We start from the raw sequence: 27,414 nt of genomic DNA, 5'->3' as shown, positions 1-27,414 counted from the left end.
ATCAATAAAACTATGTGTTTTTAAAAAAAAGGCCACATGATTGGGTGAGGCCGAGAGTCAGCAGGAGTGATATCTGTCAGGCCTGGCCCGTAAAACCTACCCTGGTGGTGCTCTGTGTGCACTCTCTTCTCGAGGCTGCAGGGCTCGATGCCAAGATTATAATGGAGCAGCCTGATGCTCTAAAGAACAGTGGATGCTAAAGAACCTGGGCCCCTGAAACACTGTGTGGAGCAAGACCGTCCCCAGTCAAAACCAGACGGGAGCGAGCAGTTCTGTGCGGAGCCTCTAAGACCGGCAGTGGCGGGCAGCCTGATCTCACCAGCGCGTCTGGGTTGGCATGTCTCAGTCCACACGAATTGCTGTTTTCCTCACACCTGACTCACCTTACCTATGGGTATTATTTCCTTGGTCCTAGAAGGCATTTGAGTGTATAATCCTAGTTCCAGACTTTTCTGTCAGGAAATTTAACATCTCAGGGCCTCAGTTTGCCCATCTGTGAAGTGATGGGTTGGATCACAGAGTCTCTAAAGCCCAGACCAATGCCAACATTCTGTGAGTCTATAACATACACCTGTCGCGCAATAGCCACTGGGTGGCTCTCAGATAGCCGTGTTAGCACAAAGTGTCAAGAAAAAGGAAAAGGAAAAGAAATGACCTTTCAGAGCTGAATAGCTTTAGGTATGTCACATATTTAAAACGATTACCAAAATTATACTTTGAGGGTTTACATTAGTGAATTAGAGGATAATGATTAAATTGCTTACATTCAACACTGTTATATGCACTGTTCAATAAAGGAAAGAAAAAGTAGATACTACTTCTCTAAAACCAGAGGTTATAGTGTTAATTTGCTTAACAACAGAGTTTTGTGCCAAATATTTTATTTTTTAGCTAACAGTACAAAGGAAATGAGAGGTCTATGAACTGTTGATCTTGACCTTGTTGTTCAATTTCACTTTTTTGTTCTATGGACAAAATTTGCATCAGTGAATATTTAGGCAACATTAATGGCCATGGCTATTCAGGGTCCAATGCAGAAAGCTGTGGTTTGAATTCAATATTTTGTTGCTCATATTTTTTAAAAAAATGTTATATGCAGGGGGAAAAAAAGTTACTTATCTCAGAAAAAGACATAGTTAATACCGCTAGGTTATTTTTTTTAATTACTTTTGGATCTTTTCTGGTATCAGTCTTCTTTAGAGCCTAGTAATTTAGTATTGCTACATGAGTTGCTTGACAATATTTTAGACTATAGCAAAAAAGTGCAATACAATTTATTTTCAAAGAAACACAGTATAATGGAAAAATAAATTAACTTACAGTCCCAGACATTTTGTCCAGTTCACTCATGGCCTCATGAATAGCAGCTTCTAAATGGTTATTTAGCTTTCCACTTCTAGAATTAATGAAAACAACACATCAGATTAATAAATTAAAGTAACAAAACGGCAATTTAATTCCCTAATCAGAAAACAGAAGTGCCAATTCCACCAGAGAAAAATCAACTTATATTCACATTTGGAAAATTCAGATGACAACACACTCTGGAATTCTCACCACTGAAGGCTGACGATAAAATAGCAGATCTATGGGCGGGAGGTGGAGGGGGGGAGGGATTGAACACACGATTGGGGAAAACGGATTCTCTCCCCTTCCACATGCTTCTTCCACATCTGATAATTTTGCAAGGAATTTGGACCATGGGTCTTTTTCCCATAGACGCAGCTTATCCTCCAGCTGGTCCTGCGTTCTTCTGGTTCTGGCTTGTTTCTTTTCGGGAAGCAGCCAGGCATGTGGCCAAAGGGAAGGGCGGAGGGGCTGAACTGCGGGCTCTGGCCACTAGGGAGCTCCCTCTACCTTCTCTGGAGCTCCGGGCTTCAGGAAGCTAGTGAAGGCTGATATTCAGATGGGAGCTGGCTGCAGAACTGGCCACACCCAAGGCTCCCTCCACGCGGGGAGCCCACCCCATTTCCCCCCAAACCCAAATGGCATAACTGTTTGAACAGATAAAGAATGACGGTCTCAGAGTGTCTATCACTTGCCTGACCTCTTCTCCCCATTCAGCATTCCTTTACACACGCTTGGCCTGAATAACACGCACAGCACAGCTGCCTGGATTGAAACTTACATCTGGGAAGCTGTTGGACTAATTACTAAACGCAGGCAAATCCACACCAGCCACCTCTGCAGTCACGTACCCTTTGTCCATTCTGTTAACTTATTTCCCCTGCTTTATGCAGATAAATAATTACCCAGTTATTCTGAGTAAGGTGATCCATTTCGTTTATCTTCCCAGGACAACTATGAGAAAAGCTGCAGAGCTTTCCAAGGGTTAAACTGTATCTCAGCATCTACAGGGAGATCAGAATTTACAAATACAGAAGAATTTGGCTCACAGTCCCATTTAATTTGGCTCACGACGTGTTTAAAAATGCATTTGCCTTTAGATGAGGCCTTTAGGCTCACCACCCGCCTCGCCTGGTATCCTCACGTACCAGGACGGACCATTCCTACACCTAGTTTCTGGGTATACCTTGAAGAACTCTGAGTCTCCCATCCCTGAGTAGCACACGGCTGGGCACATCATGATGCCTATATTTATTAAATAAAAATATGTGTCCAAAGGTAGCATGCTGGCCCTATATTTTGGAAAACATATAGTATGCACTTAAGCCAGTTTAACCAAAAGGAAAGATGAATGCATTGGCTGTAACCACATTATAAGGGTAACGTGACACCAAGCCTCTTCCACCCACCTTTGCTGACCTGTAAGCTAGCCTCCAGCGTCTATATTTCCCAGGTACGTTCAGAAATCTAAGCAATGCAGAAAAGTGCATAAAATAAATGAACAACTAACAAACCCATTTCCAAGAACAGACTGTTAACAGACGACATATTTAAGTCCTTTTTCTTTAAAAAATTAAAGTTGAAGTTCCCATTTGTCAACAATTCCCAGGCCCATTCTCTCCCACCCTCCTCTCAAAGGCAACTGTGTTGCATATCTTTCTAGAATGTGTTCATATTTTATATGATTATCCATAAACAGTACCTAGGATTGTGTTATCAGTATATATATCTCCCAATGGTGTCCTGATAATACACACCATTCTGCAACTTATCTCCACCCCCCCACCCCCCCACCCCCCCGCTCTGTTATTACTGTTTGGAGCACTGTCCAAACTGATATAACCTGTTATATACTGTTTTTATTTACCTACCCATTCTGGTTTTAAGAGGGCCAGGGTACCTAGGGGAGTCAGTCTGCCCTGTGTTCGCAGTGAGGAGTTGGCTAGGCAGAATTCTGGGTGACTGGGCAGGAATCCAGTCTCAGGACTGCAGGGCCGCCTACGCTTAGCTGAGGTTTTTGGGGGCTGTTTGGAGAAGATCTTGATAGTATCACACATTGCCTAGTTGCCCAACAGTATTACACCTAGTATTATGTGCTAAACAGATTTATCCTTGCTATTTCTTTTGTGTTGAAAAGTATGAACATAAGTTTTAAAATATATTTCTTTGTTACACATTTTGATGATAAGATATTATGGGTTTAAAATTGACTACATAAGGTTCTAAATACCTAAAAAGATGGTAAAATGTTTTCATGAAAAATCATCAGAGAATCTCGTTTCTCTCACCTTTACCTCAATAACAAAAATAACTACTATCTATTGAAAATTTTCTGTGCCAAGAATTGTGTTAAATCTTTACATCGTTATCTTATTTAAACCATACAACAATCCTAAAAGGTAGGTATTATGATAACTGCTTGCATGCAATACCTTATGACTTTTGTAGGGGGAATTGGTGAAACCGATTTTAATTTTATAATGAGGAAAATGAATATTTAAGTACAACTAGTTTTAAAAGTAATAAACAGAGTCATAAATTTTTTATGTAACTATTAAAAATTACAGTGGCTGTACTAATCTACATTCCCACCAGCAGTGAATGAGGGTTCCCTTTTCTCCACCACCTCTCCAACACTTGTTATTGCTTGTCTTGTTGATAAGAGCCATCAACATGGACAGACCTCGAGAATATTATGCTAAATGAAATAAGCCAGTTGGAAACAGCTAAGAACCATATGATTTCACTCATGTGGGATATAAAACTGAAACTCGTGGACAGCAGTGTGGTTGGTGGTTGCCAGAGGAAAGAGGGAGGGGTTGGGGGGGAAAGAAAATTTGACTTTGGATGGTGGGCACACAGTGCAATATACAGATCTTGTATATAGAACTCTGTATCTAAAACCTATGGGATCCTATTAGCCAATGTTGCCCCAATAAATTTAATTAAAAATTACAATAACATCACCATTAAAGAAGATAAGTAATTTAATATTATTTGTTAAATAGAATTTTAGGAGTCTGTGATCTCATTCTTCAACAAGGTATTTAAAGTGTTTTCTAAGTTCAAGTACCTTTTATTAACTTAAGCTAAATTAGTATAATATTATTTTTCTTTAACAAACTTAAGTAGTTAATAGAGGAAGAAGTGACTACTCTTGGAAGAGAGGATAGATACAGAGATGTGGGGCATGAAACTACTTGAATATATCATGAGAGTCAAAGAGTGACTGTCCCAAATGTCAAATCTCCAGACCAACTTTTACACTCACTTGTCAAGTAGGGGGGAAATGAGCTTAAAAGAGGAAGAAAAAACTCCATGAGTTCCTGAAATGAACAATTAGTCAAATTCAGCCCTCCAGTCCAGAGGGCCTCCCTGTGGTGTCTCTTCTACTATTTTCCATATCCCGCTGACATTTAATAATAAACATTTTTACTAATGGACACTCTAAAACCTACTTGATTAAGCAATTGATGCTCATATAATCACATTTCTAGTTATTAATGGAGATAATTGCCACTTCTCATCTCCATTGCCTATATTGTCACACATTATCCTTTTCTTCACTAATTAAAAAAAAAAAAGCCAGGTACACATCTGTGAATGGTAGAAGAAATAAGAGGGAAATGAGAAATTGCATGTTGCTCTACGCTGTTAGTTTAAAATCTGGGCAACTTCATGCAGAACAGAACAAATTTGGGGAAGACTTAGAGTCAAGAACCTTAGACTCTAAAACATTATCATAAAGTATGAAGATTTAAGAAAATTTTACACACTAAGTATTATTTCTTGGTTTTAAACTAAAAGTATGATTTGTTTTATTACTTTATCATTTTCCAGCTTTGTAAAAATCAGGGTATCAAATAATTTATATGTACGTATAAGACAGATATTTTTATCTTCACATCAATGAAAACCATAACATCCTTAAAGCTATGGAATTTTTCTTGAGCAAAGCTATTTCCTTTTTTAAGTACAAAATGACCCTGAGTAGTGTCATCAATAAATATGTTAATATTTCTTTTGCGGTTAGGCTGTAATAAGCATGTAAGTTTAAAGATATTTTATTGTACAGTTTGTAGGATATTGAGGAATAAAATGACTACATAATGTTTTAAACATTTAATATGGTGATAGAATATTTCAACTGCATAAATATCAGGTACTTTTGTTTCTTTCACCTGTATCTTTATAATAAAAATAACTATTCACTAAATATTTACTATATACCAAGTACTATGTTAAGGCTCTAATTATGTTATCTCTGTTACAAAAACCATAAAAGGTAGATATTACCATGCCTCTTTTAGAAATGAAGAATTTAGGCTCAGAGAGGTTAAGCAACATGCCCAAGGGCACAGAGGAATGAAGTGAAAGAAACAGGATTTCAACTCAGATCAAAGACCAACCGCGTAACAATCTTGTTCAGTACCATCTTCCCCTTGCAGTCTCTTCCGCTGTTCTTTTTCCCTGTCTACAAAAGCAGTCAGATCTTTGTAACCTTACAAACTTTCTAGTGTTGTTTTTCAGGAACTTCTCACATTAATGGTAGCAACCCATGGCCACTTTGTTTTTATAGCCACTACTCCAGTGGAAACCGGTTTCACTAAGGTGACCACTGGCCTCCAAACTGCCCAGTCAATGGAGATGTCTCAATTTTTGTCTTACGGGACCTCTGTTGAGCATTCTATCATCCCCAAACTTTTAGTCTTTGGCTTCTAACACCCTACTCTCCTACCACTGATGATCCCCCTCCTTTCTGCCCATCTTCTTCAGTATCTGCAGTACGTGTTCAAATGCCCCCGTGTTCAATCCGGCCAAGGTATCTCTCTGTGATCACGGCCGTTTTTACAATGTCAAATACAGTTTCTCCCCCGTTTCAGACCTGGGTGTCCAACCTATCCCACAGGCACCCACACAGCACCTAACAGTTCTCCCTGTCTTCTCCATTCCAGTCAGGGTTTCCGCCACCCACCAGGACATCCAAACCAAAACCCTGACAGTTGTCCTTGATTGCTTACTCTCCTTCACAGGCCAGTCAGTCGCCAGGATGCTCTGTTAATTTTACCTCCCAGATATTTCTATACCACACTCCTCCTCCTCCATCTGCATTGTGCTCCTCCTTGGTGTGAGTCCCCATCTCCCTTGTCTTCCACTGTGGCCTCCTAAATGATCTTCCTGCCTCCAGAATTGTTCCCCTACAATTCATCCTCCACACAGCCATTTCTAAAGTAAAAACACTGACCCCTTCAGGCACTTCCAATGTGATCAAGGATCCCATGGGCCTGCACTGGGCCCTTACGGTCTTGTTCCTGCTTACGCCTGTGGTTACAGCTCTTACAGCTTCTGACACCTTATAGTCCCAGTTCCAACTGTTGATCTCATCTGAACACTCTCCCAGCCCACCCCACTGCAGTCCTTGTTTCTTTCATCTGGTTCACACCTAGGTAGAGATCATCTGCTCCAGGAGTCTTCCTGTCCCTGAGTTTAATGCAGCTTCTCTATGATCTCAAAATAGACTGCACACATTGCCATCCCTGCAATTTTAGCATTTTGTGTGTTTCTGGGTCTGTCTTCTTCATCAGTGAACTCCAGATCCTGCAGTACCGTGCCTGGCACTTTATTATTATTTTTTTTTTGTAAATTAGTTTCCTTAAATTGGGGAATAAATAAATGACTGGATTCAACATATCATTTATCACTCATGTGTCCTTCCACTAATTATTTAAGCGATTTGGGTGTGAGTGTCCTCATCTATAAATGGGCTCAGTGATTCTGGCCCATCTTGTGATTGCATAAACCACACGTGCAAAGTGTAAACTATTCTTCTGGGCATTTGCAAGGCAAGTCCGTCTACTTAGACAATGGTATAAATAAACCTGTTTTTACTAATGTGTGCTTCATCATTTCTTCTTTACCTCTTTAGCCTGCATGCTAAGTTTACGGTTTCATCAGAGTTACTTTAGATCATTCACTACAAATAGTAAACTGGTTTTGAAGAAAAAATGGTTAAACCACTGTTTGTTACTCAATACCTCTCAGAAATTGCATAGTAACAAATTTGTGGGGAAAATACAGCTTATTTCAAGGCAGAATATCTAAAAATTTGGAGGAGTTATTTCATTTCTGCATTATCAACTATGCGTTGGGTATTCTGCTCATAATCCAGCTAACCCGCATGCCTCACTGGAAGAAAGATTTTAGAGATTTTTTTTTTTACATCAAATAAACAAGTACAGTTGACACTCTATAGTAAACAGCCCATTGTGAATTTGGGATGTAGGTAATTTGCAATTCCTCTCCTTTCATTCAGATCTTATATTAATTGGATAGGCCTTATCCTACTACCGAGCCTCCACAGGAAGAGTCTCTTTCAGAGCAGAGGGCACCCGCCTCACTGCGTTCCTCATCAGCTCTGCAGTCAATCTGCCCATTCCCTGGGCCCTCGTCCAGCCAGTGCCAACACCGGAGTCCAGCATAGGAGCTGGCCCTTGCAGTTGACACCCTGTTATGAGACGTTCCAGTAAGATAAAGAGTCTCCCCAAGATCTGTGGAGTTCTAAAATTTTACCTCTGGCAAGAATTATTGACGACCCCACTAAAAGAACTAGAATGCCCTTGAATAGATATTTACACAAAGGGCACGCCTAAGCATTCTGGTTTCATAATTCTTGGATGTCTGGTATGTAAGATGAAAACTGTAGTATCTGAACAGGTCTGTCAGTTACATATATTTGAAAATAATTTTTCATGTACACACACAGAAGCAACACTTGAAGTTCTGTACCTCAAAATAAAATAAAAAGGGGACATCTGTAATACTTTCAACAACAAAGATAAATTGTAAAAAATAAGTTATGATGCACGAAACTACATGGTATTATAGTGGAAACTATGCTTCAAGCATTATTTGCTTGAACATTATACATTTACTCAGAATATGAAGATCTGGGAAAACTTGAATAATAATGTCCCAAAGTTCATCTTCTTGTTACAATTTCAAAGAGAACTCACTGCATCTGCCCCAAGAGAAAAAAGAATTCTTTACCATCACTTTGACTAATTTGCCAAATTGTAAGTGGTAGACTTTTTGCTCTACTTTCAGAGACCATTTAATTGCTACATGTTGAGACTATTAATCATATTCCCTTGTCCACTGAATCAGAGAGATGGAGATGGAGGGAGTTAGGAAAGAGCCGATACACACCAAACCCTCCATCCCTTCCCCTGGTATAAATTGCTAAGAAAATATTTTCTGAAACAGCTAATTTGGTTTGTCTATAATGGGCCTCTTTGGTGATAACTATCAACCTGTTCTTAATCAGTGAGATTTCATTGTCGTTTGAAGGGAAACCAGTAAATTATATCCTCAAAATACTAAATGGGCCCGGACGGTGTTGCTCAGTGGTTGAGCATCGACCTATGAATGGGGAGGTCATGGTTTGATTCCCAGTCGGGGCACATGCCCGGGTTGCAGGCTTGATCCCTGCAGTGTGGGATCTCTCTCTCCCTCCTCTCCCTTTCTCTCTGAAATCAATAAAAAATAAAGAAATAAACCCAAAGTTTATTACTTAAAAAATGGGAAGAAAAATAATAGAGCTTACTTTCTGTTTCTTTTCCGGGCTCGGCTGTAGGCTTCTAAACCTTCTGTTAGTGTCTTCAGCTTCTCGGGCTCCACCTGAGTGAAGGTATGAAGACCAGATCACATTACCCAGACCTGCGATTGTTACCACTGTTTTCTCTCTCCTGCTGCACAGCAGGCTCTGCACTGGGGAGGCCTCACTGCCCTGCCCTGCCCAGTGTCGTGTCCTCTCCACGTAGAGCCTGGCCCAGGCTCCAGGCTGCAAACAGCAGTGGAAATGAAAGACTGTTGGGCTTTTAAGTTGTTAACATTTTTAAAACAGTGTTTTAAGAACAAAACTTGGAATTTTAATAACCTTTGATTGGCAAAACGATATAAATCAGAGATCCTGTTTTGCTTTCTTCATTGCCTGCTGTTCAGAAACTGCAAATCTGTGTCCCATCAGGGAGGACAAGAGCAGTGGTGAGTGGAGTTTGCATCTGACCTCCCAGCATAAGGAAAACACTTAAATTTTCTGAGCCTTAGTTTCCTCCTCTTTAAAATGAGGACCATAATACCTACCTTCCTGCTAGAATTGCTGTGAGAACCAAAATGTGACAAGTCACGTGGAAGTTAGCCAAGCATGAGCAGCTAGCATCACCTAGCATGCTAGGGATGCCCTCACAGTCCTTACTGATGTGGGAAGAGGGTGTTGCCACACCTATGGGCAGTCCTCTCCCCTCTCCTGCTCTAGCACTACCACCCTCTGCGAAGCCTCTACCTCGTTACAGTGCGGCCACCAGATGGTAGCTGGGGATCATGGGGGTGGGGAGGTGCCTCTGCCACTCACCCCAATAATCTCTATCTCAGTTTTTGAACCCATCTACCCTAAGAAAAACAATAAATATGAAAATTTGTATGTAACTTGTGAATAAAAACACCTTTAGAAAAACATTGCTATTTTTATTGATCTTTAACAATAAAAGGACAAACTAAGTAAAAACAGTGTTGCTTGTATAAACACAACTTCAAGGCAAATCCCCTGCCCATCCCTTAACCCAGTTCCCCCACCCCTACACTACCTTTATGTAAACATTCAGAGGTTCACAGAATGCCTCATGAGTAAGAAAGTAAACACTAATAAGCAAGGGTATTATTATTAACTTTTGTCTTTAAATCTCCCTGACTGAATATTATTTATAAGTGACTATTTCTTTGACCACTTCAAATTTAGTACAAAAATAATGATCAACACAGTATTTTCACTATCAAGTCTGAAAACAAGCATTTCTAAGTATTCAGTGAGAGAAGTCAAATGGTGATTTTCATATTTTGTCCTAAAGGATTTTAATATTTTATATACACAAGTTCATTGGGGATAACCAATCTATCATTGCCAGAACAAGAGATGACACTCACAGGAGCCATGAAGAAAACGTCTTATCGGGATGATTAGAAAACTTTAAAGTGAATACATCCATGTGTTGTTTAAAAAAAGAAAAAGAAAAAAGGTGCCTGGATACATTTTCACATTTCATGTTAGACATGAGGTACCATGGTGTATTCACTCACACAAAGAGCATATGAAAGAGATTTCACACATTACATTTGTGTAATTTGTAGCTAATTCCACTTATATTTAAATGGCCTTCTTGGCAGCAGGAAGGAAGCTCTCCTGTAACAGAAACTTCTATTAGACACAACTGGTCTAGAGAGAGACCTCAGAGGGACGGATGGATGCAGGCAACAGAGCAGGTTCACTGTGAAACAAAGCAAGACACCACAGTGCAAACTTTCCCTATTCATCTTAATTAAAAAGAAAACAAGGCTAAGTTAGGCCAAACAATTTTATAAAGTCTTCCATTTTCTTTAATTTTAGTTAAAGAAGGAATAAGGGGCAGTAGAGACATTCTTGTGCATTTTTATATAAAAGGCACTGCTTTATTATTGAATATGGTAATACTGAAAGCCAGTATTATTTTTGTTATTTTGCAGGTGGGACTCAGGAGTTTAAGTAACAGGGCCAGCACTGAAATTCATGTCTGACTCCAAAGCACTCAGCTTCCCTCTACCATACCAACTCTGATAAATATTGAAATATACAGTCATTTTATATATAACTAGAGGCCCAGTGCATGGATTTGTGCACCAGGGGGTCCCTCGGCCTGTCCCGTGCCCTCTCACAATCCAGGACCCCTTGGGGGATGTTGGACTGCTGGTTTCGGCTTGATCCCAGCAGTCCAGGCCAAGGGACCCCACCAGAGCACAAATCTGTGCACCTGGTGTCTAGTAAGCCTATAAGATCTTTGGTTAATCTCTTCTTGCCCTCCCCCTTCCTCCCTTCCCTCTGAGTTTCATCAGATCAGTCTGTTCCATGTTTCCATGCCTGTGCATTGAGTGTCTGCCCCCTGGTGGTCAGTGCGCATTATAGCTACCAGTCGAATGGTCACTTAGGCTTTTATATATATTTTATATATAATATGCATACACACACACACATACTAAAAAATTAAGTGAAATTATTTTAAATCAAATGAAAATTTTACAGAAATTTAGACACTAGTCCAAATTTGTTTTCAAAATTTTTCTATGCTTAGATAATTTTCTGGTGATTTTTCTGAATTAAATCTCTACAAGATTTCTTCATTTAATTTTGCCTGTAAGGCCCAAAGATACTCTCACAACAAACTACATTATTTATAAAGGAGTCAATGAACTTGACAGAGAAAGCAATGATGGTGCTTTCTAAAACTAACTATACACATATGTCTATGTATTTCTGATATAACAGGATCATACATCTCCAGAGGTAAATATATAGTTTATTTTGTTTGAAGAAAATTTAATAGAATTTTAGTACTCTACTGTACTGTGAAATATAATATACTAGAGGCCCAATGCACAGAATTCGCGCAAGAGTAGGCCTTCCTACTTCCGGCTGCTGGCACCGGCTTCCCTCTGGCACCCAGGACCTGGGCTTCTCTCTGGCCACTGGCAGGCATCTGGGACCCAGGCTTCCCTTGTAGCCCTGGCATCCAGAAGGATGTCCGGAAGGATGTCCAGTCTAACTAGCATATTACACTTTTATTATTATAGATGAAGAGTACATGTTGTTTCTGGGGAAATATTCATAAATCTTCACAATATTCAAGAAGCTCTTTAAAGATACCACCCACCCAAATGGTATCAGAGATGAACAAAATGAATTCAATTTCTAGGAAAATAGAAATCATATTTAATGATTTAATAAACATTCCCTCACAAATTACCTGGCTAACTTGTAAATGAAAAAAATACTGGAAAATCGAATACATATATAGATTTAATATATATTAAAAAGGTTAAACATATTTTATAAAACTGACACTGAAGGAGCAGGAAACAACATACACAATACTCTAACTTATAATTATAATCTTATTAGAGGCCTGGTGCATGGATTCATGCATCAGTGGGGTCCCTTGGCCTGGCCTGCGGGGATCTGGCTGAAATTGGCCCGGTGTACAAATTTGTGCACTGGTGGGGTCCCTCGGCCTAGCCTGTGGGGATCAGGCTGAAACCAGCAGTCCAACATCCCCTGAGGGGTCCCGAATTGCAAGAGGGCACAGGCCAAGCCAAGAGACCTCACTGGTGCATGAATCCGTGCACCGGGCCTCTAGTATGCATATAAGATCTTTGGTTAATCTCTTCCCGCCCTCCCTCTCTCTCCTTCCCCTCTGAGATTCATCAGTCTGTTCCATGTTTCCATGCCTGTGCATTGAGCTTCTGCCCCCTGGTGGTCAGTGCTCATCATAACTACCAGTCAAATGGTCGAACAGCTGCTTAGGCATATACACATATATACACATATATATGTATACATATATATATACATATACATATCATATCTAATAAAAGAGAAACATGGTAATTGGCGTACGACTGCTACCCTTCCCATTGGCTAATCAGCGATATATGCAAATTAACTGACAGCCAAGATGGCGACCGACAGCCAGGCAGCTTAAACTGAACATGAGGCTTGCTTGCTTCAGTGACGGAGGACTGCAAGTGTGTCATAGTGACCAGTCATTCCCAGTCTTTCTGCTGTTAGGGTCAGTTTGCATATTACCCTTTTACTATATAGGATAGAGCCCTGGTGCATGGGAGGGGGCTGGCTGGTTTGCTCTGACGGGTGTTCAGGATCTGGGTGGGAGTCCCGCTTGGGTGCATGGCCAGCCTGGGTGAGGGGCTGATGGCTGTTTGCAGCTGGTCACACCCCCTTCAGGGTGGGGGTCCCCACTGGGGTGCCTGGACAGTCTGGGTGAGGGGCAGAGGGCCGTTTTTAGGCTGGTGGGGGACTGAAGCTCCCAGCCTCTTCTTTTTTTCTTTTTTTTTTTAATTCTGGGATTTATTTACCTTCTATAGCTGTCACTGGAGCTGAGATCCAGCTCCAGCTCTGAGGCCCGGCTCCAGCTCTGAGGATGTGGCTGGCTGAAAGCAGGTATCTGGGTTTGTTTAGCTCCTATAATTGAAACTCTGTTACTATCACTGGCACTCTATGCTCTGAGCCCGCTGACGGCTGAAAGCAGGTATCTGGAGTTTGTTTAGCTTCTATAATTGCAACATTGTTGCATCCAGAGCTCAGAGCTGGGCCACACAGGTGGGGAACCTTGGCTTCCTCCATCACTGGAGCAAGCAAGCCTCCTGTTCACTTCAGCTGCGTGGCTGCCAGCTGCCATCTTTGTTGGCAGTTAATTTGCATATCCTGTTGATTAGCCAATGGGAAGTATAGCGGAGGTATGGTTAATTACCTTGTTTGTCTATTATTAGATAGGATAGATATTCCCTGTACATTTACATGCCAGGGGTTCCAAAATTATTTCAAGCCGATCTTGATGTCAAATTGGGGGAGGACTTTATAATGAATCATTACTGCCCACATATTCTCATTCTAGTATGACGATGCTATAGTAAAGGCCAGCATGACATTTATACTTATATCATTTAAGAACTAGAAAAAGACACTTAGAGTTTATATGGATTTAAAATTCCCATATTACCTCATATATAAACGTGCACATATGTTCATTTTTTTACTCCTAAATCTCTTCTTTCACTCATTCACATTCTTTAGGTATAGCAATTCTTTGACGCAAATAGTCCTAGACCTGCTCAGGATCCCTTGGGGATGTCAGACTGCTGGTTTCGGCCTGATACTGGCAGGCCAAGCCGAAACATATGCATAAAGCCAGACATTATTATACAGTGAAAATTTGAGAGTGTTTTGAACAGTCTAAATCTCTTGTTGCTTCTTTTGTTCACAAGGCACATATCAACACTTGGTAATTTAACTAAGTTTGATTTGGGGTCAGCACAGTAGCAGGTATGTATCTCAGGAGAAACTTAAAGTCTGTGACAAGGGAAGACACAAACCTTCTAGATAGCAAGCTGTCCCTCTGAAAGTGAGTTGCAGTAGAAACAAGGAAAACCATGTAAGACAGAGAGAACTGCCACCTGCAAGCCAAGCTGAGAGGTGAGGCCTCAGAAAGAACCAACACTGCTGACATCTTCATCTCAGATTTCTAGTCTTCAGAACTGTCAGAAAATAAGTTTCTATTGTTTAAGCACCCCACAGCCTCAAATTGAGGTATAGACTATATGAGAAGAACCTGGAACAAAAATCCCAGATCAGCCTTAGCTGGTTTGACTCAGTAGCTAGAGCACTGGCTTGCAGACTGAAGGATCCAGGGTTCAATTCCCAATAGGGGGCATGCAGGAAGCCAGCTGATCAATGATTCTCTCTCATCATTTATGTTTCTATCTCTCTCTCCCTCTCCCTTCCTTTCTGAAATCAATAAAAATATATTTGAAAAAAAATCCCAGATCACTTTTGGATAGAGCCAATTAATTAGAGAAGATGTTAACATTCCCTGCAGGTTTTAATCCTGATAGTAGGATTAAATCTCTTGGTGATGACTTTGTGGCTACTTAGCTGAGGCAAAGCTGTCATACAGAGGTCAAAGGACAGAGCACAAGCAACATCACAGATTTCATAACCGAGATAGCTGACCTCGAGTTCCCCCTTCCTTCTTCACTTGCCCATCCCATCTCTACAATATCAGCAGCTACTGTTGGGGGAATGGTATCATGCCAAATACTACTTAGAGTTAGGAGACCAGGTTTTACTGCCTAGGATTTGTGTCCTTGGGAATGCAGCTTCTCTGAGGTTCAATTTTCTCATCTGTAAAATGGGGATATTTGTGCACATTTTTATGGGTCATTGAGAGAATCTAAAAAGACAGTGAACAGGAAGATGCTCTATCAACACCAAAGTGGCTTTTCCCAAAGTGCCACTGGTGGTGTGTGAAATTATTTTAGGTGGAACATGAACAGACCTTAAACATTTTTAATAGTTATGTACTTGTATAAATTTGTATTAGAAAAATACAAAAACCATTCTACTTACGATTCTCACATCTAATCTAATTAAAGAGAAACATGCAAATTGACTGCACCTCCCCTACACCCTAAGCCACGTCCACCAGCCAATCAGAGCAAGCATATGCAAATTAACCCAACCAAGATGGTGGCTAGCAGCCATGGAGCTGGAGCAAGCAGGAGACTTGGTTGCCCTGGCGATGGAGGAAGCCAAGCTTCTCGCCTGCCCTGGCCAGCTGTGTCCTCCGCTCAAGGTAACAAAGTTTGAATTATAGAAGATAAATAAATCTCAGATACCAGTTTCTCATCAGCCTCCACTGGAAACTTGGGTGGCTGGGGGCCATGGCCAGCCTGCAGACAGCCATCAGCCCCTCACCCAGGATGGTCACACCCTCATGGCGTGAGGGTACCAGAACAACTGGGAATGGCTGGTCACTATGACACACCCTGAAAGCAGGAACTGCCCCCTGGTGGTCAGTGTGCTCCCACAGGGGGACCTCTGCTCAGCCACAAGCCAGGCTGATGGCTACCAGCACAGCGGTGATGGCGGGAGCCTCTCCCGCCTCCTCAGCAGTGCTAAGGATGTTCGACTGCAGCTTAGGCCTGCTCCCTGCTGGCAAGTGGACATCCCCCGAGGGCTCCCGGGCTTCCAGAGGGATGTCTGACTGCCAGCTTAGGTCCAATCCCCTGGGGAGCGGGCCTAAGCCAGCAGGTGGTCATCCCCTGAGGGGTCCCAGACTGGGAGAGGGCACAGGCCGGGCTGAGGGACCCCCCCACCCCTAGTGCACAAATTTTTGTGCACCGGACCTCTACTATATTATAACATAGAAGTGAAGAAGCTATTTAAAAGTGGCTTGAATAGTGCCTAGTACATAGTATGTGATTAAAAATATTTGTTAAATGAATAAATGAGTAAATGAATCTAAAGAAAAATTTTAATTAACCCTTTGAGTGCCAACCAATATCCTAGGAACTATGCTAAAATTGCCAAGGCATTTTTGCTGATTTTATAGCAGTTTAGGAAAAAAATTATGAATCGCAAGTAAATGAAGTTACATATTCAAAAACTTAAGGAAACCTTTACTACATTGACATATTTAGCAATATCATCATCACTAATAAAAGCAGACTTAGAACTGGTCGCCATTTCAAAGCTTTGATAGCGTTCCCAGCACTTTTGGTGAAAGACAGGCACTCTAGGCATTAAATAATAGTACAGGTAACATACCACATTAGCTGAAGTCTGGGAGACACAGCTCTGAAGAAGTAAGTAAATATGAGGCAGTTCCTAGGCTCATTATCTCTCTATATAAAAGCCCAAGTGACTGCTACTACCAGCTGACCAAATGACCGGTCGCTATGATGTGCACTGACCACCAGGGGGCAGACGCTCAATGCAGGACCTGCCCCCTGGTGGTCAGTGCGCTCCCACAGCCAATCTCTGGCAGGCCCTCCCCCTGTTCCTGATCAGGTCTGGGCGAGACAGCCCTGATTGGCCCTGATCGCTGGCCAGGCCAAGGGACCCTACCCGTGCACAAATTTGTGCACCGGGACTCTAGTTATCAAATATTAAATAGTAAATATTTTTTCAAAATCTTCAAGCTGAAGAAGTCTTGCTAACTTAAGTGCAATATCTCAACATTTTTGAAAGAATGGAATGGTAAATAAGTACTTTGGGATAAAATGTTAACTCACCTGTGACAGAAAGGATGAACTTAATTTTCCAATAGAACTTACAGAAATATCACTAAAGTGAATCCAGTTTTTTCCAATGAACTCATCAAATCCACATTATTACTATGTTAGTGACACTATCTGAGGGGTGTGTGTGTGTGTGTGTGTGCGCGCGCTTGCTTTCCTCCTCACTCTGGAGAGCGGTATCTTTGAGGTATCTTTGAGTACTAGAGAACTACACTGCAGGACTAGAGTAAGTCTAAAATGAGACAACAAATTTCAGCTTGATCAACAACACATAAACACATGAGATGAATTGGATAACTTGGTAAATCCGAAGAAACACTGTTGAAAGCTCAGGTGACAGAAGCATGTATTTGCCTGAGACCTGAGATTGCATTTGCTACCGTCTACGTGAAAACTGCACTGCCAGCTCGAGAACGCTGGGCTGAGCCTCACTATCTGTGAACGGAGATAGGCCTCCTTCCCCTCTTGGATGCTGCCCAAAAGAAGAAGTTCACAATATCCCACAATTCACCCACGTAAAGCTTACAGTCTTATATAAGCATTGGACTCAGTTTAGTCTTTTTTCCTAACATTCCCATTTCTGGTCTCATCTAGTTCTTCATTTGTATTACCTCTCAAGTTTTGATTGGGCACTGACTTTCTTAGCCTGGATCTTACCGTAGTTACTACTTTTCAAAATGATTTTGCTTCCTTTTCAAGACGATTCTATTGCTACAGGGCACTGACTGCCCCTGCCGCCCTGCCAGCCAAAACGTAGCCCAAATATTATCGATATGGATTCTGTACCGAGGACAGGATTCCTTTCCATCAGAGGCTAAGAAACTACCTAAGCAAAGGGGATATACAAAGGACCACGTCAACAGAGGATGATAGCACCAAACAATGCAAACAGCTCACACTGATCATTGAGCACAGGAAGAATGGTCTTAAAAATAAAATGTGTAAACATCACAGGACGGCACATCTCCCAAAACCAGTCCCCAGGCTCCATTCCTTAAGTTCTACATCCCCCGAATATGATGCAGGCTGTCTCTGGTTTTGCTCCACACTGTCAAACGTGTGCATGTGACACTGTATGGACATGCAGAAGTGTGCTGTCCCAAATCAATTTTCTTATGAGTTTAATAATGATGTGTTTTGTCTGCTTTGAATGACTATATAAAGAACTCTTCTTATCTCTACTTGCCAAATACAACTGTGTGGAAAAAATCCAAGTGTGAGTCTGGAGAAGGGGCACCCCGCCCACTGCGTTTGCAGACCTGTCTTCATTTACCCAGGTGGTGCTGCCCCGAAATGGAGAACTTTCCTGGGTAATCAAGAGATGTCCCTACTTGTCAAACAACAACAAATGTTTCATTGGAAAGAAACATGTTGGTGCCAATCTAGAAAGAAATCCTTTCCTAAATTGGGCTCGAGGCAAAATACATATTGAATGCCAGAGCAATGAAATGTGAAGACCAATGGGGCAATGTTCAAAGAGTAAAAATGATCTACTTAGAAAAAAAAAAGAATTTTACTTTTCAATCATTAAAAAAGAAAAAGGGCATCATCCCTTTCAAGCTACTATAAGATCAAAGATGAGAATGCCAAAATTTGTTTTAGAAAACAAGGGCATTTTTTCCTATGTTTAAATAATGTGCTGAAATGAGCACATAAAGATGCCTGTGGTACAGGCTTACCCTGTCTGCACATTGTGGAGTGTAGGTGCGGCCCCAGTGGAAGCTCTTCTCCTTTCCAAGAATTCTCTGATCCAATGCCAACAACTGGCAGTGCCTCGTTGGCCATGACCTTGTACTTGAGCACTGCAACGAAGTCTTACTCTTGGCTACTGAACCTCAAACTAGGACAGGTTCAGAGTTTATAGAAACTTGCATTTCTTTAAAAAAAAAAATGTAAGTATCTTCCAGACCATGCTTCATTACAAACTGCTAATTAAAGGGAAAAAAGTATTAGTAAGGCGATACCACTTCCTGAATGGCACCATAAGGCACTGAAGACCCTGCCGTGCTGTCCCATAGCTAGAACTATGGTACAGTACTCAACGGGCGATCCAGTCCAACCTTTCGCAGACTGTTAAAAATCTCTACTACGTCATGTTGTTGAGTGCGGGGGAGGGTGTGAAGGAAGGTAGAGGAAGATAGTCTGAGTTGATGTTTTTTAGAAAATCTGAGAAGGGGACTTTCAAGTTCACTCAACAAACAGAGAGCTTTGAAATGCTTCCAAGTCAACTCCTGCTTGAAATGAGCAGCTAATATTAATTTATAATCAGATATGCCAATATGTCTGATGTGCTGAGGTTTATTAAAAAGTTATAAACTTTTTCACTCATTAACTACATTCCTTATAATCCTTTTATCCTCATCCTGTATTCATGGATAGTAAACCCTGCATTCATGGATAATGCCTCGATGAACACCAACAAAGGTCCAGTGGCCACAATTCTATAATGGTGGGAACCAAATTAATCGGGTTGTCGTGCATAGAGAATATGGATGAGAAGGTTCATTTTTGCTGAGCCTTTTTTGTGTTTTAACTCTTAAAACATCATCCTGAATAGGAATTAATATTCCCACTCGAGAGGTGCGAAGACTGCAGCTCTGGGAGGTTAACATACCTACCCAGGACCATCTTGGTAACTGGCAGAGCTGGGATGAAGCTCACGTCAAAATGCCCAAAGCCCATGCCTTCTGCCACACCTTGCTTTCTCTCTAGTTCTCTGTAGACTGTATTCATACGGTGTTGATGCTTAGAAATCATACCTCTTAGCAAGTAATCTCAGAAACTGCGGAACATTTCTAATGGCTTATTCATAATTCTGCTACATGTCATACTCCACCAAAGACTGAAAGTGCCTTTCTAAAATAACAAACTGAAAAGATCACTTACTATCGTGACAAATAGCTGGCTCAAGCATCAGCTTATGGACAACATGGCGCTGGAGATCTCAGGCCCCCGAAGACATCAGTGCTCTGATCAGCACCGACCTCTCGGTACAGAGACCACTCATACAACCTGCAAACACCAGAGGTGCCTGGTTTGCTCTGAACTAGTAACCTGCAGTCCTGTCAATCAATTATTTATTGTTTCTATTTAGCCTACTTCCAAAAAGAATCTGAAGTGTCCTGTTCAGGACAAAGACTGCAACAGAAAATAAATAAATGGTAGGTTTGTGGGATGAGGGGGTGGTGGGGAGGTAAGATAATAAATCCATTCTAAAATTTGAATTAACGTAGATTTCATCTGCTGGGATCTGACAGGGTCTTGGATGAGTTTACTTTGGTAGACATGGAAATAGTATGAAAACCTGAGAGGCTAAAAAGGTTTAAAAGGGTAATGTGTAAGAAAGTTCTCTAGCAAACCCGTTTCTCCGAGATACTACAAAGATAAACACTAGGAAAGAAGGTCCCTTCTGTGTTAGTGAGGTCGAATTAATAAGATCTTACTATAATAAACCAATTGTCTATGGAGTCAGCCTCTGTCTTTGTCTTTCGACATTATTAAAATGTCAGGCGTTGCCACAGTATATGGAGGAAGCCCTAATGCACCGCTTCCCTTTTTAAAAGCAGAAGTACAAGACTTTATCCACCGAGGATTAAGGGGCTCTATGTAACTAACATTCATACTTTGTTCACTTGAATAAGAGTTCAAATTTAAAAATTGTTTTAATGGGAATCTTTTAGAATAGATTGTGCTTTGTCTCACACAGATATTAAACATAGTTTAATCTTTTCTGGATGCACCAAGGTCTCGAAGGCAGCAGGCCAAGGTCATTGGGCTAGAAGTCAGACAGACCTGGGTTTGAAATTTTGCCTTTTCTGGTGTTTGAAATTGGGAACACTGTTTGGCTAGCTGGGCATCATTAAATAAGGTATGAGGTAGCCCTTCCTTTGTTTTGTGAACTATAGGAGAAAAAAGATTCTTTGTGAAGTAGTACTTTGTTTTGTTTTTTATGTGAAAAAGTGACGCAGGCCCTGAAAAGACTCGAGGTTTTTAAAAATGTTAAGTGTCCTAGAGCATTTAAGGCTGTGATACCTTGCTTTTCAATGATAGCTAAATATTTCATGTGCTATTAATATTTCATTACATACATTTTTGGTTTTTTTACCTCTAAACGTCTACTTTAAATTATTTTTCTGAATTACTAAAAATATTTGTAGTGTATCTTGAAATCAACATTTTGAGAATGCGAAGTTACAATGTCAGCCCATGGGAAGGGGGGGGGGTATTTGCATTTACAGAAACAATTTTATTCTCCCTATTAAGAATTTTCCTATTGCTTACAATAAGAATGAAGAATCTGGATTTTTGAAACATTATTTTATAGCGAATGAAAACCAGTGGCTTACTTAAATGAAGGAAAATAAATGATTCTTGGACTCTTAGATAACGACTTTTTATTTTTTTAGTGTATCTCCCTGAATCTCAGTGAGGAACTCAATCTTAGGAGTTTGCTGACACAGACTAATCGGAAGATCAGGAGCATTGCTGAATGGGAAATGTGTTAAAAGCACATGCCTTTATTCTCCAGGGGACACGGAAGATATTTAGACAAGGCATTCAGGACAGGAAGAAGGTTTCCAGGAAAGGGAGGCCGTACTCTTTCCTTTGGTTAAGCTTTTGTAAAATAGCACATTAAAAAAGACTTGGTTTCATGTGCACAGACATTATAAAACAGCTCAGTGTCTACATCTTGTATTTGCAGCAGTTCCATTTATATCCAAAAAGCCCAATTTTGCTGTTTCTAATTATTTTGGAATAAACTGTCAAAAATACTTAGGTTTATCAACCTAAAGACTGTTTGTCTGGTCTCGGAGAGATTAGAGAGTAAAATGTTTTGTGACTAGGAGTATGGAATTCATTTTCTTATCAAACATAGAAACATTATGGCCACAGTGTATCCTGACAAGTATATATTAGGCATTATAAGCAACGGGTTTAAGGACCTCCCGGTCATTTGCAGAAAGACAATCCTTTTATTGTGCGAGCAAAAATGCCTTTGGTTTCCTGCCATTAAACCTAAGTGCCAGTGGAGGTTTGCGCAGAGTTGACAAAGCTTTATACAATATGCTCTTTAACAGAATAATACTTATACCTGGAAGAGTAATTTTTATTTCCCAAGGAGATGAAAAATTATGTATGTTCACTATATGTGAGAAACATACATTATTATCTCCCCCTGGTCAGATATAGACTTTTCTATCTACTTTATACGTTCTGCATATTTCTTGCCTACTGAGTCACTTCCGCCAACTGCGGGGCAGGGGTGGGGGAAGCCCAGAAGACCCCTACTAATTTCTTCTAAATTGAATGGTAGTTTCACGGAGAACTTTTCCTTTAATTTATATGATCAGATTGTGTTAAGTAGAACCAGACTACGGGGCTAAACATTTCCATATGCTATAGGGGCCCAGGACTTTTCCTGAAAGGAGACACCATTCTGACTTCAGATATTACCTGCTGCTTCCAGAAATGGCTGCAATCCACCCTGATTTTACCCTCTCCCAGGATCCAAGGGTCACATGTAAGCACATGGAGGGGATGCTGCCCCCTGCCACACTCCTGGACTCCAGTGGCTACCAGACTTTTCCCCACTCACTGCCACTTGCCTTCATCCTCTGCATATGGGATGAAGAATTAGACAAATGCAGGCAAGAAAGGCAGAGTTAAATTCTGGCCATCTGGTTCCTGGGTTGGAACCACTCTGAGCCTTGGTGGAATCTACAGATGCTTCACAACTCACCCCTTGGCGATAGGACATTTTGGTGCCTCTAACCTTCCCCTCTTCACTTTATGCTCCAGAAGTTTTTGAAACCTTAATGAGTCATGAAGAATCCTAATTTCAAATCCAAAGAATCCAAAGTGATGATAACAACAAATAATAATTGATATCTGAATAAAGGTTAGTATTTGACAATGGATAAAGATTGGTATACCTTCCCTTCCTCGGGGCTTTGTTGATATAAATTGTGAACGTCGTCTTCTCTTACTAATTTTCCAGGCCAAGATGTCAGTCCTTTGATTTGGCCCCAGACCAAGTCGCCAACATTGAACGTCCTTGGCCTATAATGTATCAACTCGTTTGAAGAGGGGGAGTCAGGATTCCGTAGGTCATCTTCGCTACTAATGCTTTTAGCATCTGAAGGACTAGGCACACACCCATTAATGCTTTTGGCATTAAAGTCTCCATTGTAATGGATGTAGTCTTTGACCAGAGAACTTTCCAAACTATTTGAGGAGCTTGGAGACTGCTCCCCTAGGACCAGGTCTTGCTTTGTGGTGCTCAGCAGCTCTCCAAAGCCACGACTCTGTCGAGGTCTGTTCCCATTGATGTGTGCACATCTTTCCACAGTGTTCTCTAGTCTCTCCTTGAAACTCATCATAGTTCTTTTGTAGTTATTATACCTGAAATTTTCCTCCAGAATTTTATCCCCTTGACAGTTTCTTGGTGGTAACAGTATTGGGTGCTGTTCCCCAGGCAGAAATGGCAGTGTAGAGACATTGTTGGGCCTTTCGTGACAAGGACTACTGTGAATATGGCCTGGATGATCTAAAAATTCCTCACACTTCCACCTGTTTCGCTCCCCTCCAGGGCTCTGCTCCCCATCCCACTGTTTTTTAGATGCGTGGCAACTTGCTGACTTGAAATATTCAAACCCATCTCCTTCGTGTGAGTTTTTCCCATGGTCCGGATTCCTGGGCAGCCGGGGCCCTCTTGCATTCCTCAGCCTACCATCGTGATCGACATTGCCCATGTTCCGTCCATGAATGACTGCACTGACAGCACTGGGGAGACTTAATGGGTCACCAATCGAAGCAGTGAAGGCACTCATGGCACTCAGAGCTGGAATGGGGCTGATCTGAGTTGTACTGTTGACTGCTGTGGTGATGACAACCTGCATTCCTTTGCTGGCAGCATCGACAACTGCCTTGTAAATGGCATCTACAGAGGCATCACCTTGGCCACCCACAATGAGGCCGTCCTTCACCTGCTGGCCAAGAGATGGGTCAATCCTCGGTTGCAACTCACAAGCTGTATCTTGGAAAGGTGGGAGTGTCGTGTTCGGGTTCTCAGGAAGTGCAGTGAGCCCCGGCTGAGCGCTGGGTCTTTTGTTTAGGAGAGCTGCATCTTCCTGCATTCTCACCTTAAAGAAATAGACAGGAAGCAGTGAGAGAGAGAAAAAAATAAATTTAAAGACCTCAAAGAGAAAGACATAATTTTAAGATCTACCAGAAGACAAACAAACATAATGGGGAAGCAAATGACTCAAAAATGAATAAAACGTTACTCTGTATAGAAAAGCTTATGTCTTGATTATAATTGGGTACTGTTTCTTTGGTTAAAATCATTCAACAGATTTATTTTTAATCATTATTACTAAACATTCTCTAGAAAAAAAATAAAGTTGAGGCTGTTGGACAAAATATGTTTTCAGGTGATGACTTCAAATATTTAGTATCATTACAGGTTTTGCAATTTGGGATTCAAAGAGAGAAGCAAGCCAGTCACCAACACTGCTCAAATTACAAAGGGAACCAGATTTTTGAAAATGATTTCTACTGAACTAAGTGAAATACGATATAAAACAAAAAAACACATACTCCTTTCTTAACAACAAGATATTTCTAATATAACACTAACATTTTAAAGTCTAATTTTCAACCTTACCAGGCATCAGCTGAGGGACACCAGTGACAATGGCTCCCTAAAGAAGTGTTTCTGAGTTGGGAAGAGGTGAAGGGAGGGAATGCCACCAGAGAAGACTATTAATGCTCAGGACAGGAAGGATGGGTGCAGTTTGAAAAAAGTCTCTGAGGTTACTCTAACTTCACCAACCCCATGTAAGAATTGCTGCTCCAATTGATACTTGGAATGGCACCTCCACACCCCTGATCACTCCCTTCCGGTCTTCCCATCCTTCCCCACTAAAGCAGAACCTGGGAGCACCAGCACACACTGACTCTCCTGACACTCTCCCCTGGTCTACACCTCCCAGATAAAATCCCAGGCCTGAGTCAATTCAACTGCCAGCCTCATCTATGTCTCCAGGGAGGGTGCTGAGTCTGCGATGCTTCACCACTATTCAGTTCTTCACCCACTTCCACAAGCTGGCTGCTGTACCGTCTCTTGCATTATTCTTAGTAGATGGCCTTACTTAACACAGAAAATGGAGTTCATAGGTTAAGAATTCTCATAATTCTTATACTCTGCTCCTCCCTGGCTTCTGGCAGCACATTCTTCTGTGCAACTTCGTGTCCCAAATCCTGTTCTGCTTCCCAGGATCAGAGGGACACCTTCTGTTCTCTGAGAGCAAGTTCTCCATTTGTGCTTCTGATCCTACCTCCTCCTCAGGGATCTTGCCTTACCTATTATCCCTTCTCCTCTTTATGTTCCATCTCTTCCACATTAAAAAAATGAAATTTATTGGTTAATAAAATTATATTTCACATGTACAATTCTAATCCCTTTCCCTCTGGTAACTACCATCTCTTCTTTTTGGTTTCTTTCCTTTAGCATACAACTATGTGCATGGCTTCCATATTACAAAGTTTGCAGTCAACCTATGCCTGCCTTGGGGCACTACCCTGTTTTTCATATGCTCTTTATCATTCAGTTTTTGAAAGTTTTTCATCTACACTCTTTAATTCCTAACCGTTTTCATCCTTTCATCCATTACAATCTGGCTCATGCTCCCACTACTCCACCCAAACTGCATTCCATCAAGTCATTGGTGATGCTCACTGCTAAATCTAATGGCTTCTCTGCAAGCTTCATCTGCTTGTTTTCTCAGTGACATGGTTGAACACTTCCTCTTCCTTTCTAAATTATTTGATTACATAAGATGTATATGAGTATTTTCACATTGTCCAAAAAGCAAAAGTTTTCTTTATCATTACGCCCCACCTAAATCTGTACTTTGCCATCCTACTGCAATCCAATTTCCTTTCTTAGAAGTACTAGTAATCAGTGCTGGAGAGCATTCTTGCAGACACCTATTTTTAATACATTCAAGTGTGTAGGTGGATATCTAACCCATGGGAATTCTTTCCTTCCTTCCTTCTTTCCTCCTTTCTTTCCTTCTTTCTACCTTTCATATAAATGGTATTGTATTTTACTTTTCTTCTGCAATACTACAGTATTGGAGTCTTGTAATCTTGTGGACCTTAACATATCAGATTATATAAGTCTAGCGAATTTTTAAAAATATATTTTTATTGATTTCAAAGATGGAGGGAGAGGGAGAAAGAGATAGAAACATCAATAATGAGAATCATTGATTAGCTGCCTCCTGCATGCTCCACAATGGGGACTGAGCCTGCAACCTGGGCATGTGCGAGCCCAATTCCTGACTAGGAATCGAACTGTGACTTCCTGGTTCATAGATCACTGCTCAACCACTGAACCATACCAGCCAGGCAAGTCTAGCTAATTTTTTAAACTACTAGATAGATGGATCTACCATAATATATTTAACCATGTCCCTACTGATGGATGTTTAAGTAGTTGTAATGAACATTCTGAATTGTGCCCTTTTGTTCACATCAAAGACTTCTTTAACATAGACACATAGAAGTTAAATTTCTGGGTCAAAGGTCATGTATATTTAAAAACCAGATAAACTAAAATTACTCTCCAAAAAGACTGTATCAGCATATAATCAGACCAACAATATATCTGATATATAACAATATATCATTATCCCACACCACTGTCAGCAAGTCATCATCAATTTGATGGACATATTAGTGTTATAATTTATATAACTGATTATTCTTTTCATGTTTAATAATTTATCTTTTATTTTCTGTAATTGACTGTTCATATCTATTGCTCATTTTTCTAATCAATTATCTTTATTTTTCTAATATGTAGGAGCTCTTTTTATATTACAGATATCAGATATTTGCTATTATTTTCCTCCAGGTTATCACTTGTCTTTCACTTTGTTTAGAATACACTTAATCATACAGATTTTAAAGGTTTATGTATTCAGTTTTCTTACTTCTTTTTACTACTTTGTTTTGTGTCTTCTGAAAGAGCCTTTCCTACCCTTAAATTATAAAAACATCCTATATTTTCGTCTTATACTTATTTGGTGATACTCTTTCCATCTAGCTTCTAAATCCATCAGGAATTTATTCAGTTTATCTAACTAAGAAGAAGACCAAGTGGCTGAAGCCAGGAAGAGAGCCGTGGGAGTGGGGCTGAGAGTGAGGCAGGCAGGGCAGGCATGTTAAGGATATGGATTTTAATCATGAGAGCAATGGGAGTAAACCCTCAAAAGGGTGCAAGAGGGTACCAAGATCAGTTTTTACTAATGGCTCTAAAGGGACCACTGGGATGCTTCAGACAAAATAAAATAGCCTTCACATAAAAGACTAGACTGTTTA

General features: G+C 40.8%; 1 protein-coding gene across 1 annotated transcript in view; it reads right to left on the bottom strand.

Annotated features, from left to right (window-relative positions):
• MBD5 (methyl-CpG binding domain protein 5) overlaps positions 1-27,414 on the bottom strand; it is a 159,750-nt gene that overhangs the window by 6,087 nt on the left and 126,249 nt on the right. The window contains exons 9-11 of the mRNA XM_015563760.1: positions 22,959-24,167; positions 8,951-9,024; positions 1,321-1,396 (exon numbers count right to left, since the gene is read on the bottom strand). Of these exons, the coding sequence (XP_015419246.1) occupies positions 1,321-1,396; positions 8,951-9,024; positions 22,959-24,167 (1,359 nt within the window). The remainder of the gene's footprint in view (positions 1-1,320; positions 1,397-8,950; positions 9,025-22,958; positions 24,168-27,414) is intronic.

Source organism: Myotis davidii, unplaced genomic scaffold (genome assembly GCF_000327345.1).
Source record: "Myotis davidii unplaced genomic scaffold, ASM32734v1 scaffold110, whole genome shotgun sequence".
NCBI lineage: Eukaryota > Metazoa > Chordata > Mammalia > Chiroptera > Vespertilionidae > Myotis > Myotis davidii.
Note: the sequence above shows the minus strand (reverse complement) of the source record. Positions and strands in the feature narration are given on the sequence as shown.